General features: G+C 45.7%; 1 protein-coding gene across 1 annotated transcript in view; it reads left to right on the top strand.

Annotated features, from left to right (window-relative positions):
- Window positions 1-7,606: 7,606 nt before the first annotated feature.
- The window catches only part of LOC149275746 (uncharacterized), a 69,174-nt gene continuing 60,106 nt past the window's right edge, over window positions 7,607-16,674 (top strand). Inside the window, exon 1 of the mRNA XM_089504374.1 lies at window positions 7,607-8,398. Coding sequence (XP_089360500.1) covers window positions 7,723-8,398 — 676 coding nt within the window. The 5' untranslated portion in view covers window positions 7,607-7,722. The remainder of the gene's footprint in view (window positions 8,399-16,674) is intronic.

The raw sequence follows: 16,674 nt of genomic DNA, 5'->3' as shown, positions 1-16,674 counted from the left end.
TCATCCTCCATTTTGGGTTCCCTGAAGGCCTCAAACTGCCAACTGTCAAGCGCTGAGACTCAGGAGGCCATTTTGTGCTGCTTATGACTGTGGGGAATAATGTTCCGGAACCTTCTCTGAGGCCTCAGTTGAACAGAGGCTTCTCTTTCTCTCCTGAGGCTCCAGAGAGAGAAGGAAGCCAGGCTCCTTGGGCCAAAGGGAAAGAAGTGTGTCCCTTTGTGCCTCTGGCCTTCCATTTTGGGGAGAAGGAAGGAAGGAAGGAAGGAAGGAAGGAAGGAAGGAAGGAAGGAAGGGGTCTGTGGGGATCTGAGGGACTGAGGGCCAGTGAGGAGGCTGGGCTTTGGGGGCTGGGAGAGAGAGGTGGGAAAGAGACCCTCCCTTTGGGCCCTAGCTGGGGAGGGTCCCACCGGTCCTTGCCTCCCCCTTTGGGAAAGGAGACCCCCTCAGCCCCCTGGACTCACTCCTGCCACTCATTCCTAGAATGGCTGGGACTCAGAGGAGTTTCCTAGGCATTGTCACCTTCTGCCCTCCATGGCCATTGGCACTGACCTTTCCCCATTGCCTTCCCTCCCTCAGCCCTGTGGACCTCCGCCTCCTTCGCACTCAGAGCAACCCTTCTCTACGGCTGAGGAGACGGCCTCTGACCCAGGGAAGCTTCGGCCACAAAAGACTTCAGAAGAGGCCTTTCTGGGGCTGCAAGAATCAGGGTCTTTGTACTGAAGGTAGGCCTTTATTCCTGGAGCTGGAAGAGGACCTTTGTTTAGATGTTTCAGTCCAGGATTGTGTGGAAGGGCTGCAGCTGAGAGAATGAGCCCATGTTTTGCAGGCATAAAGCCCCAAATTCAGTCTCTGGCAGCACTGTCTTCCCAGAAGATGGAAGTGAGATTTCCAGACCCAGACACACAGTAAGTCCTTTGTGTGGGGACTGTGTGTACGTGTTGTTTACTAGAGCTTTGTGAGATATTTGTTTCATGGAATTTACATATGATTTCACTTCTTAAAAATGACCACAGTCCAGGGTGCAATGTTCCATCAAAGACCTATACATTTATAGACTTTTGTTTTTTCAAATGCACCACATTCAGCATTGTGCAGACTTTTTAAAAACATGCAAGGTAAAGTGAAGTGAATGTGATTTTGACAATATGTTAATTCAGAAACAGTGCACACAAATGTACATGCATCAATTTCTGCGTGCCTTCAGGAAACAAAGAGAGGTGATGCACACCTCATGCTCCATCTCTGACCGAAATATAAACACAGCAGTTAAGCTCAGATAAATGGTCTTATTTGCAAAAATAAAATAATTAATTTCACCAGTGTGTAAATGAGGAGGGGCTATGATGAGGGGAGGCCATGGATCAGATCCTTAAGGTAATGCAGGTCTTATCCAGCCCAGGAGCTAGAGCTTCTCCACCTGGGACACAAAGCAGGTCCTCCTCCTCTTCCTCTGTGTGAATGAGAAGTCAAATTCTTATCAGTGAGGATGACACAGCCTGAAAAAATTGCATTCCTGCATTTAAAAATCTGAGGAGTCCTGAATCCTGTTGGTTAACCCTTGAGTGTAGACTCACTCAACCCATAAGTGACTGCTGATGTCCACATATAGATAAATCCAAGCAATTCAGTGATTCTACTCTGATCAGGACTAAGCATAGGATACAGACTAGGATTTAGGCCAGCATATGCCTAGAACAGGATACTCCCAAGCCATGATGGCCAGGCAACAGTTTGGAAAGTGGGCACTCTCCACATGGGAAGAGACACTCTCCGAATTGTGACTTTTTTGCATGCAGAAGGCTGCCATGGGAATTGGGTGCTCCTTTCCCATCAGCTCAATCCTCTGATGCCCCTTGATCCTGGGAGGAGGGCTGGTTACCATGGAAGGGAAGAAACCTGAGAAGAGAGAGCTCCTTTCCTGCCCTGCCTGGCCAGGGGCTTCACTGGTCAATGGAGTGCAACTGGTTTGGCCACTGGAAGAATGAGGGTCCACCCTGGTGGGAGAGTTGGGTGCGAGGTATTAGAGAAGGATCCAGCTGTGTTTTGGTAGCCAGAAGGAAAGCATATGTGACCTGCATATGTCACCAGCAGGATGACAATCTTTGTGACTTTGAGTGCTGCAGGGTTTCTTGCCAAACCAAGCCTAACCCTGGTCTCTTTTCTCAGGAACTTCATCTTGGCCCCCTTGTACACTGCTTTGGGGTATCTTTTGCTGGACGTGATCCAAGAGCAAGGCCACCAAGACCTCTCTACCTAATGGCCGACACAGGGGCCAAGCGGAGGGAGTTGGGCTCCAAGAGAAAGAGGTTGCCGAGGTACAACAACTCTTTTGTAAGTTGCCACCCTGACTATTAATTTCTTTTTAAAAAGTTTTTATTGAAAATATTAAAAATTACAAATGACAAAAAGACATATGACAATCCAATTACATTATGAAGCAAACCCTTTTATCTATTAGACTTATGTAGATTTCTTTAAATAAACTTCCTGGTTCTCCAGATCTCTCCAAAAATAAAAACCATTTTATTTTAACTGAACTCTTATCTCTTTACCAACTATTTACCAATGGCTTCTTAATACTTCTGAATAAAGGCTTGTATACCTGTTATCACGTTACTTTTCTATACTTTTGTCATTCCACCTTATACCATATACTGTGTTATCAATATCACCACTGTGTTGTTTATTTATTTTTCTTCATATATTTACCTTCATATGTTCTATATTTCATATTTTCCAATATCATTTCAACTCTTTTGGCATATTCTACAGTACTCATCCTAAACATTCCATTCCTTAATATATTCCTTCGAAACATTCCACTCTTTATAGAAATTATCTAATGATTTATTATTTACAAAGTAAGTCAATTTATTCATTTTGAAAAAATCTTAACATTTTCAATCCCCATTCTTCAATTGTAGGACATTCTTCTTTTTTCCATTGTTTTGCAAACACTGACCTTGCTGCTATTATAGCATAGAGAAGAATTTTCTGACTATTAGTTTCATTTGTGTCCCTGCTGGGCCACCTCATGAAACCAAGCGGAGAACATACTGTCCCAGTGTGGCAGAGAGAGTCCTGGTTAATCCTCTGTCACCTCATTTTTTCAGGGGCTTTGAAAATGTCCTAGTTCTCTCTCCTCCTCGCACTTTCTCCCTTCAGTTCAGTTGCTGCAAAATGTGTTCCAAGTTCAAAAGATGTGTGCAGCTCAACAACTCAAAAGAGGAGAAGGGAGGAGAGAAGGGGCAGGGTCTTGCCCTTGTCAGGAGTTGGGGGCCAAATCAAACTGCTGTACCCTTCCTCACTTTTGTGATCTTCATCATTAACAACTTTGGCTATCTTGACCCCCTTTTGGTGTTGCTTATCCAGATGTGTCTTTCTTTCCCCATCTGTGAAATGCTGAGGGATATGGAAGAATATATCTGGAGCTAAATTGAGGGTGGGCCCAGTGGCCCTCAAGCCCAGAGTACTCCCCAGAACTGTTTTTTAAAAATGGAATTTGCCTCTGAAATTAGGTGAGATATGGCTAAATGCACTATAATTCATTGGTGACTAAATGTACTATACATGTCTGGATAGTCAGTATCTTAATCAATCAATAATATCCCAGAAATGGCCTAAATTATATTCTTTATTATATTGTATATTATATTGAAAGGGTTCAAGACAATCTGGATCTCAGAGGCTTTAGCTTTTTGCTTGCTTGCAGAATTTAAAGTTTATTTGCTGGACTGAATTCTGAAGTGTTGAAATAATATTTGCAATGCACCATGTGCTTCCCCCCCCCCCTTTTTTTATTGGTCATTCTCTGGATGAGGGCTATTTTCTATTGCAGGTGACCTTTGCGGATGTGGCGATATATTTCACCGAGGAGGAATGGAAACTGTTGACAAAGAAGCAGAAACTTATGTACAGTTCTGTGATGATGGAGAATTATGAAAATGTGGCCTCTGTGGGTAAGGAAGCTGAATCCATTGCCCTTCCTGTGGAGACTGAGGGCCCTTTCATAATTCAATGTCAGAACGCTATAATTCCACTTTAGAATTATTGAATCAAAGAGTTGAAACAGACTGCAAGGACCATCCGGTTCAATCCTCTGCCATGCAGGAATAGACATTCAAACCATCTCCGAGAGATGGCCATCCCGTCTCTGTCAAAAAACCTGCAAAGAAAGAGCACCAAACTCTGAGGGAATATGGCGCAGTACAGACCGTCAACAAGCGGCGTACCAGCACCGGTATTAGGGTTGGGAAGAGCGCATCATGTACATGCTCCCTAACCGTAATACATACCAGCAGCGCCATAATGCCAGCGCCCTGTGTACATGGGCACTGCTATTATGATGTCACGCACGCACCATGTCTAAACCTGAAAGAGCTCCTTCTGGGCACGCACCTCGTTCTCACAGCCACCAAACGGCTGCGAGAATGATGGCAGGGAGAGAGGCCCTTTTCTGCCATAGCTCTGGCTCCCATGGTGTCCAGGGGCATGAAGCCCCAAGGACATCCATTTCCAGGCCACAGGGAAGCAGCATTTTGCCGCTTCTCCATGGCCTGGAATTGTGCTGGATTGGGGCCTCTTGGCTGCCAGTACCGCTGCCCTGGCCCAAATCCCCCGCGGAAAGGGGCAGCTGCAGACCACCCCTTTTCCATGGTCAGTACTGGGCCTATATTCCACTGTTGAAGAGCTCTTACTGTCAGGAAGATCCTCCTAAAGTTTAAGTGGAATCTCTTGTCCCTATGGCTTGCATCCATTGTTCCATGGTCTTTTTCTGGAGTAGCAGAAAGCAATCCTGCTCCATCTTGAATATGACATCTCTACAAACATTTCAATAGGGCTGTCATGTCCCCTCTTAACCTTCTCTTCTCTAAGCTAAACATACCCAGCTCCCTAAGTCGTTCCTCAGAGAGCATGGTTTTCAGACCATTCACCATTTTGGTTTTCCTTCTCTGGACATGCTCCAGCTTCTCAGCATTTGTTTGAATTGTGGTGCCCAGAACTGGACACAGGATTATTGCAAGTGAGCCCTGACCAAAACAGAATAGAGTGGCACTATTACTTCCCCAGATCTTGACACTATACTCCTATTGATACAGCCTAGGATCACATTGGCCTTTTCAGCTGCTGCATCACACTGTTGACACATGCCCAACTTGTCCTCTACTACCATTCCTAGTTCCCTTTCACACATTATTTAATTGTCAAAACATATTCCTGTGGAATCTTGGAATTTTTAGTTTTAGTGAGGCACTATTGTCCTCCACTTTGTAAGGATATCCAACCCTAAACTGCTAATTCTGGAATTTTGTGGGAAGGAGCCATGGATATTAATGCTTTTTGCCCCTAAATGGTCCTCAGCCCATTCCTGAACAAGTTTCCTGGCTTTTGTTTCCACTTTTCCAGGCTCTGGAGAGGCTTTGTGGGAAAAAGGCCTCCCTTGGCCCTGCAGTGGCCCAGAGAGGGCCCAGCAGTGCCAAATGGCCTCCACTTCCCCAAAGGGATGCTGTGGGATATTGAGGGGCAAAATATTATGCCATATTTTTAGGCGACACAATGTGAGGTTGCCTCAAGATCCTGTGGCAGCCAATGTGACTCTCCCCAATCCCCAACAGTAGTCCATCCCTGTCTTGGAGTTGTCTTAAAGCTGTTTTAAGGCTCTCCTTGAACCTCACCAAAATTGGAATCCAGGTCCCAGCCCCTTTATTCTGCTTTTCCTAATGCATTATTTGTAAATTGATTGTCCTGCCTTTCTCAAGAAATGAGTCTCAAAGTGTCCCTTTTGTGCATCACACTCTGTGGGTGTGTGTCTGTGATAGAGATGGAGGCAATGTGAAAAACAGAAAAGCAGGAAAGAGATGGTGAAGGTGAAGGTGAAATGCTGAAGCAGTGCAGATGGGCAAGAGTGAAGGCTGGAGAGCAGAGAGAGAAAGGGAAGGGGATCAGGCCTCTGGGAGCCAGGAGGAGCAAAGCCAGGATTGCCTAGCTTTGTGCAGACAGGAAGGGATCTCTAGGAAGGGCCAGGAGAGGGGCCTTGGGGATTGGGAGGCAGCCACCAACTCGATAGATTTTAAGACCTGAACTGGTGAGAACTGGTTCAGGCCCTTGTTTTCTAACATATTTAGCAATTATGAGCAATGTCTAAAGAGAGGAAAGAGGGACAGAAAAAATTTCCTTTTTCTCTGATGTTTGTTTTCCAACCTGAGCTTGCTTGGCTCCATGGTTGATTCTAGAAGTGCTTTGTTACCTGAAATGCTGGAGTCTGGGGAGGATACTCCCAAGTGCTATGCTTTTAGGGAAATTTCATGCTTAGCTCAAAGGAGAGATTGGGGCAACAGTGATCTCGGGATTCATCCCAACTATATCAGGCCCCAAAGCACACAGACTCCAAAGGCATTTCAAATAGGTTTCTGTGTTTCATTTAAGGGGAAAGCAAAACACACACACACATACATCTAAGTGTTCATGAACATACACAAGAACTAGGTAACAAAGGTGGTTGTGGTGAATAGTGTAAGGCTTTGCTAATGGTAATACATTACCTAGATGGAACTTGATTGCAATTGCTGAGGGTCCAGAATGGGGAGAGAAGTCAGTAACTCCCATGACAAGTGAGGCTGGCGAGTGTAGTGAGGTGTTTAGCAATGTAAACCAATGGAGTGTCTCTCTGCAACTGGACTGATGCTGAAGACTAGTCAGTTGGGGCTGATATTTATACTGAAATTGTTGCTTGGGGGCAGAAACGAAACATTCGAAAAGGTTTAAATTGCTTTAGAATGTTTCCTGGGTGGGGAAAGAATTGTCTGAAACTGAATTAAATGCAGTGGGTCCTTGGTGGAAATTCTTCAGCCAAAAAGGATCATCACACTGGCTCTCAGGTCCTTCTTGGCTCTGAATTTGGGTCCCATTCACAAGCCAATGTATAGCACAATCTGAAGGCGACACTCCCAGAGATCAACAATAACATAGCAGAGAACAGAAGAAAATCTCCAGATATAGGTACTGGCAATGCACTGACTATTTGCCACACTTAAAAATAACTCATAGACACAGTTGATTTCCTCCAAGTCCTTGGAGGTTCTTTATCTTGAGTTGGAATAGAAAACAAATATGTACCAGCTCTCCTCGCCGACTTCCATCAACTTCATAATCTCTTCTACACCCAACTCCAACCCACATCAATCCGCATGTGAGCTGTATACTGTATTGGTTGTGAGTCATCTCCTGGTGTCACACAGCATGAAGCATCCTCTGCAGTTAACTTGCATCATGCCTTGGGCTCTGGATCAGGACTCTATGGCCGTCTCACAAGATACGATGCCACTTTTCAATCAAAATGTTTTAACATATATTTAATGGAATTTTTTAACTGCCTGATTTTCTGCTTCGACTGATTTCCTTATGGCAGTTTTCCTACAATCTCTTCTTTGCAAGCTCCTATAAGTAAGGATACAACCATTATATGGATTTGGGGGCATCCAGAACAGGGTCATGTCGGGTCACTCACACCAACTTTATTAATTTAACCTGAAATAGGGAGGGGCGAACGTAGGGCTAAATCTTGGGGTAACACCTTCCTCTCTTAACGCTGAGATTCAGTCTTCTCTGTCATTGTTCTCCTTTACAGAAGAACTTGTCAGTCGTGAGCGAATCCACACAACAAAGAAGTCACATAAATGCCATCACTGTGGGAAAAAATTTGCTTACAAGTCAGTCCTAGTCATGCATCAGAGAGTCCACACAGGAGAGAAGCCATACAAATGCCAGCATTGTGGGAAATGTTTTTCTCAGAAGTCAGTCCTGGTGACACATCAGAGAGTCCACACAGGAGAGAAGCCATACAAATGCCAACATTGTGGCAAATGTTTTTCTTGGAAGTCAGACCTAGTGACACATCAGAGAGTCCACACAGGAGAGAAGCCATACAAATGCCAACATTGTGGGAAATGTTTTTCTCGGAAGTCAGACCTAGTGACACATCAGAGAGTCCACACAGGAGAGAAGCCATACAAATGCCAGCATTGTGGGAAATGTTTCGCTCAGAAGTCAATCCTAGTGATGCATCGGAGAGGCCACACAGGAGAGAAGCCATACAAATGCCAGCATTGTGGGAAATGTTTTTCTCGGAAGTCAGTCCTAGTGATGCATCGGAGAGGCCACACAGGAGAGAAGCCATACAAATGCCAGCATTGTGGGAAATGTTTCTCTCAGAAGTTAGACCTAGTGAGACATCAGAGAGTCCACACAGGAGAGAAGCCATACAAATGCCAGCATTGTGGGAAATGTTTCTCTCAGAAGTCAGTCCTAGTGATGCATCGGAGAGTCCACACAGGAGAGAAGCCATACAAATGCCAGCATTGTGGGAAATGTTTTTCTCGGCAGTCACACCTAGTGACACATCAAAGAGTCCACGCAGGAGGAAAGTAATACAAATGCCAGCATTGTGGGAAATGTTTTTCTTGGAAGTCACAACTAGTGACACATCAGAGAGTCCAAACAGGAGAGAAGCCACACAAATCCCAGAAGTGAACTAACATTATTTTTGTCAAGAATTGTGATGTTTTGTGTTAGGTGTGTCTGTCTGTATGTCTGTTTATACTTTAAAGTTGTATTTTGTTAGGTTTAGGTTTTAATTGCTATTAGTATATATCATTGCTTTAGTTTATAAAATTGACTGGGGATTATTGGTCGTGGTATAGGTTAGCTGAATAGAGGGATGGGATTTGTTGCAGCTGGCTAGTATAGTTATGGCAATGATAGCTCTTGGAATTTGTGGGATGTTGGTTGATGAAAGTTAGAGGCCAATATTAACAGAAAGGGCTAGTCTCTGGGAATGGCAAAAGGGGCCTTGTTACCTGTGGGGCATAGACTGTGCGTATTGGAGGTGGGGGCTAGGTTTGGAAGAGGGTGGAGTGTTAGGTTTTGGGGTTTAAATGTATTCTTTGGCTTGGGGTGGGCAGTTCTGACTTAAATGCTGAATTTCTGACTATGTGTTCTTAATAAAGTTCTTTGTTGTTTCAACACACTGTACTCATTGATGCACAGAAGTTCTGCATTTGCACGAATTTGACACTTCCTTCTTTCGTCAGTCCTTAGATCCTTTTCTAGCCACAAAAACAGAGGCAAACACACACACATTTATATATATACACACACAGAGAGAGAGAGAGGGGGGGGGAGCTATATGTACAAAGCAGAGCCTTCCCAGCCTTTCCCTCCTTAGTCCAGCTCTGCAGCATGGGCTCCATTCTGGAAGGAAGGAAGGAAGGAAGGAAGGAAGGAAGGAAGGGCGTACTCCTTCCCTTCTTCCAAAGGCCGACAGTGGAAAAAGCAGCAGCAGCAGCAGCAAGGGCCTTTCAATCCCTGCGCATGCTGAGGAGGGGCCTTCGGGGCATCTATGCATGCACAGTCTGAGCCCCTGAAGCCATTACTGCCCTCACAGTCTGTTCAGAGGGAGGGAGTGAAGTGGGGATAGCTCTCGTCCAAACAGAGGAATGGCTGGAGGGTCTTCTGGGGAGAGTTGGGGTGTTGTAAGAAGGAAGGAAGCCCCTCTTCTTCCCCCAAAGAAAAGCAAGGGGTCTGCCAGGCCTCCTGTTCTTCTTTCCTTCCCAGCCCCTCCTTGGGGGATTTCTTGGGGCCCAGGTACTGGGGTGTGTGTGTATAAATAATAAATAAATAAATAAAACTTTTATTTGTATCCCGCTTTTCTGTGACGAGACAATCAAAGCGGCTCACAACACATTAAAATCCACATTTACAAAATTATGTCCCAAATTCCCCCCTCTTAAAACAGGATTAAACATGTTAAAATATCTATTAAAAACACAATAAAAAATACAACGAGGACAGAGCGGTGGGCTGATACATGATGCGGGGGGAAGTCATTCTGTGGCCGGCACTTTTATTCAGGAGAGGCCTGCCGGAAGAGATCCGTCTTGACAGCTTCTTTAAAGTTGTCTAAGCTGGCAATTTGACGGATCTCATCTGGCAGGCCGTTCCATAGTTTGGGAGCAATTGCAGAGAAGGCCCTGGTTTTTAAAGGCTGCAATAGATTTCTCCCAGAGGACCTGAGGGTGCGGGGCGGATTATGTGGGAGCAGGCGATCCCTCAAATAGGTTGGACCCAAGCCATGCAGGGCTTTAAAGGTTATAACCAACACCTTGTACTGTGCCTGGAAACGAATAGGCAGCCAGCATAGAGATTTTAGGATGGGTGTTATTTGGTCACTCCTAGTTTTTCTGGCGACCAGCCTGGTTGCCATATTTTGCACTAGTTGAAGTTTCTGGACTAGGCACAAGGGTAGCCCCATGTAGAGCGCATTACAGAAATCAAGTTGTGAAGTTACCAGTGAATGTACAACAGTTTCTCGGTCCTTTACTTCCAGGAAAGGGTGCAGGGGGACCCTTGGAGAGAGGTATGGCCATGGATGGGAGGGGGATCCAAAGGTAAAAAGGGCTTTGAGGAGCCCCCTTCCTCATGGAAAGTGGGGCAGAGGAGAGACCCTCCCTTCTGATGCCTCTTTTGGGGGAGGTTTTTGTGCCAAATACAGAGCATCACACACCATAGGCTTCAATAGCATTAGAAACAACATGGGGGGTATCTCTGGGGGAGGGGGTATGTCTGGGGGGGAGAAGAGACGTAGAGGCCAAATCCAAGAGGAGGGAGATGGGGGGGAAACAACTGACACCCCCCTGGCTACCTGGGAACTTGGCTTGAAGACCCACAGGATTAGGCACCCCCACACATACATACCTTTCCCTTCACAACAATCTTGCAGAAAAGGACCAGTAGAGAGACCCTCAGCCCGAGAAAGAATGTCCCCCCTGGGGGGCCTTGGACCCCCCCCCCAAAAGGGATGTAGGTTAAAGGAAGAGAATGAAGGAGTGAAGGAGTGAAAGTGCCAAGGGAAGAGAAGCATAGAGGGACGGTTAAAGGGGGGGGGGGGGAATCTGGGACATGACTCAGGCATCTTCCCTCCGGAACTCAATATTAGAGCCTTCCACCCCTCACTGTGATGCTTTAAATGACCATTTCACAGATAACATCTCTCAGATAAGAGCTGAATTGGACGCCAGTGTTATTGGAGAGGCTATAGATGAGGTGTCCAGTGACTCACTGAATATGCTGTTTAAATTACACATGTATCTTAAGAGGCCAGAAGCTGCACCAAAGCTACCCCCCAGTCCTTAGGACTGGAGCATGGCTTTGGTGTGGCTTCTGGTATCTTAGGACGCATGCAGCATTTAAACAGCATACCTCTAAAGTGATCCGAAGCAGCTTTATTTTGGCCTGTCTGTTCAGGCCCTTAGGGAGGGCTATTTTCCATCTTGCTCAAAAGAAGCGGAGGCACGGCCACTCCTGAAAAAGCCCTCCCTAGATCCCTTGGTCATGAACAATTACAGACCGGTCTCCCATCTTTCATTTCTATACAAGGTGATTGAGAGGGCAGTTGCTCTTCAAGTCCAAGTGGTCTTGGATGAAACAGATTGTCTAGACCCATTTCAAACTGGCTTCAGGACCGGATATGGAGTCGAGACTGTTACGGTCACCTTAGTAGATGATCTCCGCTTGAGTACTGATGGGGAAGTGTGACTCTGCTGGTGTCTTTGGACCTCTCAGTGGCTTTCAGTACCATCAATCATGGTATCCTTCTGGAACGCCTGAGGGAATTGGGGATCGGGGGCACTGCATTGAAGTGGTTCTGGTCCTATCTCTTGAGAAGATTCCAGATGGTGATGCTTGGTCCTCTAAGAGGGAGATTAAATCTGGTGTTCTCCAGGGTGCCATCCTGTCCCAAATGCTGTTTAACATAAACATGAAACTGCTGGAAGAGATCATCTGGAGGCATAGAGTGGGGTGCTATCAGTATGCTGATGACACCCAACTATACCTCTTCATGCCCCAGATCTTAGTGTCAACTAAGGAAGGCATCTCCCCTCTGAGTGAATGTCTTGAGAAAGCAATGGTCTAGATGAGGAAAAACAGAGTGAAGCTGAATCCAGATAAGACGGAGCTGCTCATTGTTGGAGATCCTAATCCAGATATGGAGGTTTGTCACCTGTGATCCATCTGTGGACGGGGTCACACTTCCCCTAAAGGACTGTGTTTGCAGTTTGGGGGTGCTCCTGGATCCGTCGCTCCAGACGTTGGCTCAGATAGATACAATGGCCAGGAATGCCTGTTATTAGCTTCAGTTGATACGCTAACTGCACCCCTTCCTGGAACCTGAAGAGCTGAAAACGGATGCACACACTGGTAATATCCCCCAACCCTGAGGCCAGGCCATCAACAACAGAACAATACACAGATTAACATGGAAATCACTTCTCCTTACCCAAGATCACACAGTGTGTATATATATGTGTGTGTATGTGTGTGTGTGTGTATACTCACTCTCTCTCTCTCTCTCTCTCTCTCTCTCTCTCTTTTTTCTAGGTCAGCATTCTCTGAAGATGGCAGCCACAGATACCAGCAAAACGTCAGGAATAAACTCTTCTAGAACATGGCGACATAGCCCAAAAAACCCACAAAAAACTATTCCTGGTTTGATTTTTTTTTTTTTAGCCAGACTTAAAATAGACCCATTGAGGAGCTTCTCTTTGATACTTGAACCTCTCAACTTGTGAATAGGGAAGATATTACATATTATACTATTTCTAGATGAAATGAGATTCAACTATTACAGGTGGAACTGACTGGATAGAAGTCAAAGCGGAAAAAAATGTTTATAATGGAGTCTCAAAAATGTTATAATAACAATTTATTAACCTTTCAGAAAGTTGACAACAAACCAGAGGAAATGTAAGAATATAGACCTATAAACAATTCAATGTTGCATTTACTATTGTTGTTATTGGATTTAATGTTGTGCTTATTCCTCTGCGATTGTCTGTACAATATGATTTTAGGTAGAGTATTAGAATAAAAAAGAAAAGAAGCAGACCCATTGAAATCATTGAGAGACATGAGTCCCACCCAGCCCTCCTCCCATTGACTTCTTTGGGAATGAAGAAGGCTGGGACCAACCCTAGGACTGCAATCCTGGCCCCATTTTCTTGAAGTTGAATCCCAGTGAAGTCTGGTGCAAAACACAGTGCTGAAATGATGATGAAGATGGTCATCATGGTCATGATGATGATAATAATAAGACTCTTCCCTTCAAAACCAAAAGCCTTGTGGAAGTTGAAAGACTAATAGAGGTCCAAATCACATGGCAGAAATAATCCACTTAGAGTTCGCTTTAACTGCCTTTGTTCAGCAATAGACAGTCCTGGGGATTGTAGTTTACTGTGGCACCAGAGCTCTGTGACAAAGAAAGCTAAATGTCTCACAAAACTACAGTTCCCAGAATTCCCTAGCATTGAGCCAGGGCAGTGAAAGCAGTCCCAAACTGGAGTATTTATTCAGTGTGTTTTGGATCTCTGTTAGTCTTTGTTTTCAGCAGGATCTGTGGTTTTGTTGACAAGAGATTTATTATTATTATTATTATTATTATTATTATTATCCCATTAACCCCCCCCATAAAGATACACAACTCAAATTACAAATTTTTAAAAAAATATAATTAAAACATTTGAAAATAGTCATTAAAATAGAATTTAAAAGAATTAAACCAATTTAGCTCTCCCTCTAGAAGTGGAAGCAAAGGGACCTGAAAGTGACACGAAAAGGGAAGAAGGGAAAAGGGAGAAATGCTGAGGGGGATCTCTTTTCCTGCAGTTTGCACCCATTTCTCCGTCTCCCGGTCTCCTCTGCTGGGAGGAAGGGAGAGTGTGGAATTCTGGGAGAGGCTGGCAGTTAGCTTGGAGCCTGAATAGGGTTCTAGAAGGCTGGTGGGTTTGACTGTTGGCTGGTTTGGGAAAAGGGCTCCTTCTGGATTTTCTTGGCAGGAAATGGAAGGTGAGGACCCCCAAATTTGGTTCCTATGTGAGAACGATGACTGAAGGGGGAACAGCTCCCATTTTGGAGTCAATGATTTGGGGCAGGACCGTACTTCTAACAGAGGCTTGGGTTTAAAAGACTGGTCTCTGTAAAAGGAGGGGGAACATAGAGAGTTATTGGTATTTTTATATTGTATTATGTGGTTATGGGTTTACGCTTATGATATTTTCATATGGTATCATATTAGATTGGGATTGATGGGGTTTCCTATTATACACACACACACACACACACACATTGTTAAGCCATAATGTTAATTAAAACTGTTGTGTGGCTGAGTTCAGTGGTCCAAGGCCTCAGGTGCAGTGGTTGAGAAAAGGCACCTGAGAGCTTAATTGTTTTTAGAAATGCTGCCAGGATCCCAGATGGGAGGACACTGTGCAGGAAAGGGCTATCCAATTAATTAGCTTTATTGGTTAATGGGGTGGGGTTCATTGATATGGTTATAAAAGTGATATGTTTATACTTTCTTTCTTTCCTGACAAAAAAGTCATGTCTATTGCATGTATCTTCTTCAATAAAAGCTGTTCCTTTTTCAAAGTACTGCCTTTTGTGTTGCAAGAGGGGCTGCAGTTAGGAGCCTGACAAATATCTCTCTCCCGTTCCATTCACCCTGCTATCCCAAAAGGGCTGGAGAGCATACCAAACCAGCCACAGAACCTTCCCCTGCTCTTGTGTAATGCCAGGTCAGTCAAAAATAAAACGCACATAGTCTATGATCTCCTACTGGACCAAGAGGCTGACCTGGCTTGTTTCACGGAGACCTGGCTGGGTGAGGATTGCTCAGCCACCTGGGCTCGGGCCTGACCAGCCGGGTTCTCCATCAGAGAGCAGGTAAGGGGACGTCGCTTTGGTCCATCAAGACAATCTTGCTTTGGCCAAGATACGTATCCGTACGATGGACCACATCGAGTGTATTTGCCTCAGCTTAAAGACTAGGGAAAGTCTGGGGATTCTGTTGGTTTAATGTCCACTCCGTTGCTTAACAGACTCTCTAGCGGAACTGACACAACTGGTCTTTGAGCTGCTGCTGGATTCACCTAGGCTTTTAGTCCTGGGTGACTGCAACATCCCCCTCGAGGCCGGTTTAATGAACGTATCTGGTACAGCTCGGGAGTCCATGGTCAGCATGACAAACATGGGCCTTTCCCATGTCTCTGAGCCCACGCACTGTGCAGGTCATGCTCTCGATGTGCTCTTCTGTACGGAACAGATACATCCATGGGGAGAGGTAGTCAATATCTCCGCATTGTCATGGACCATGGATCATTTCCTGGTCAAGGTCAGGCTGAAGGCCACTATTCCCCCCATCGTAGGTGGAGGACCTATTAAAATGGTCCACCCTTGAAGGTTGATGGAACCCACTAGATTCCCAGAGGCCTTAGAGGGTTTGATGGCTGGTAATGCCTGTGATTCTGTTGAAGCTCTGGTCAATACTTGGAACAACGGTCCTACCAGAGCTATAGACACTAACGCTCCCAAGCCCCCTTTCCAACCCGCTTCAAATCTCAATTCGTGCTATACTAAAGATCTCAAAATAATGAAGTGAGCTGGACAATAGCTAGAGTGCCGATGGCAGAAATATAGTCACATACCTGATAAGGGTTTATTTTAAAATCCTATAGAGTGGCAATAGATGCAGCTAAGAAGTCTTTCTACGCTGCATCAATGCTCCCAGAACCGGGGGGGGGGGAGATATTTCTGTGGCTGTGGGTCTCTCTCTTGGTCCTCCTCTGCAGGGTTGTTGTGAAGGAAAAGGTAAGTATTTGAGGGGGGTGCCCAATCCGGATCCTGTGGGCCTCTAAGCCGAGTTCCCAGTTTGCCAGGGAGATTGCCAGAGCTTTGAGGTCCCTCCGTCTCCCTCCTCTTGGCTTTGGCCTAGATTTGGCTCTTTTACCCCCCCCCCCCAGAGCCCCCTCCCCCCAGGACTGCAGAGAAAACTTCTCCCCACTTCCCAAAAAATGTTGTTTTCAATGCTATTGAACCATATCCTGAGCGATACTTTCTACTAGGCACAAAACTCTTCCCCAAATGAGGCATCAGAAGGGAGGCTCTCTCTTTTGCTCCACTTTCCAGGAGGGAGGGGGCTCCTCAAAGCCCTTTTTTACCTTTAGATCCCCCTCCCCTCCTTAGCCAGGCTTCTCTCCAAGGGTCCCTCCTGCTCCCTTTTCTCATAATAACCCCCCAAGTACATGGGGCCTAAGAAATCCCCCAAGGAGGGGGCAGGGAAGGAAAGAGCGAGATGAGGCCTGGCAGTACCTCTGCTTTCCTTTGGGGGAAGAAGAGGGGCTTCATTCCTTCTTATAGCTCCCCAAGGGCCCTCCAGAAGACCCTCCAGCCATTCCTCTGAATGAACCAGGGCTCTCCTCACATCCCTCCCTACTCAGAACAGACTGTGAGGGCAGCAATGGCTTCAGGGGCTGAGACTGTGCATACACAGATGCCCCCAAAGGCCCCTCCTCAGCATGTGCAGGGATTGCCAGGTCCTAGATGCTGCTGCTTATACTGCTGGCGGCCTTTGTGGGAAAGGAAAGTATGTGCTGGGGGCTCAGCGGCCTCCCCTTCCTTCCTTTGAGGAGACCAAAATGTAGTCCAAGGTTCAGAGCTGGAGTCAGGGGGAAAGACAGGAAAGGGAGGCTCTGCTTTGGAAATATAGCTGTCCCTGTGTATGCTGTGTGTGTGTGTGTGTGTGTGTGTGTGTTTGTGTTTGTTTGCCTCTGCTGTTCTTATGGT

This window comes from Sceloporus occidentalis, unplaced genomic scaffold, assembly GCF_023333645.1.
Source record: "Sceloporus occidentalis isolate IW3139 unplaced genomic scaffold, rSceOcc1.0.p SCAF_268, whole genome shotgun sequence".
Taxonomy (NCBI): domain Eukaryota; kingdom Metazoa; phylum Chordata; class Lepidosauria; order Squamata; family Phrynosomatidae; genus Sceloporus; species Sceloporus occidentalis.
This window is presented reverse-complemented; position numbering and strand designations above follow the sequence as displayed.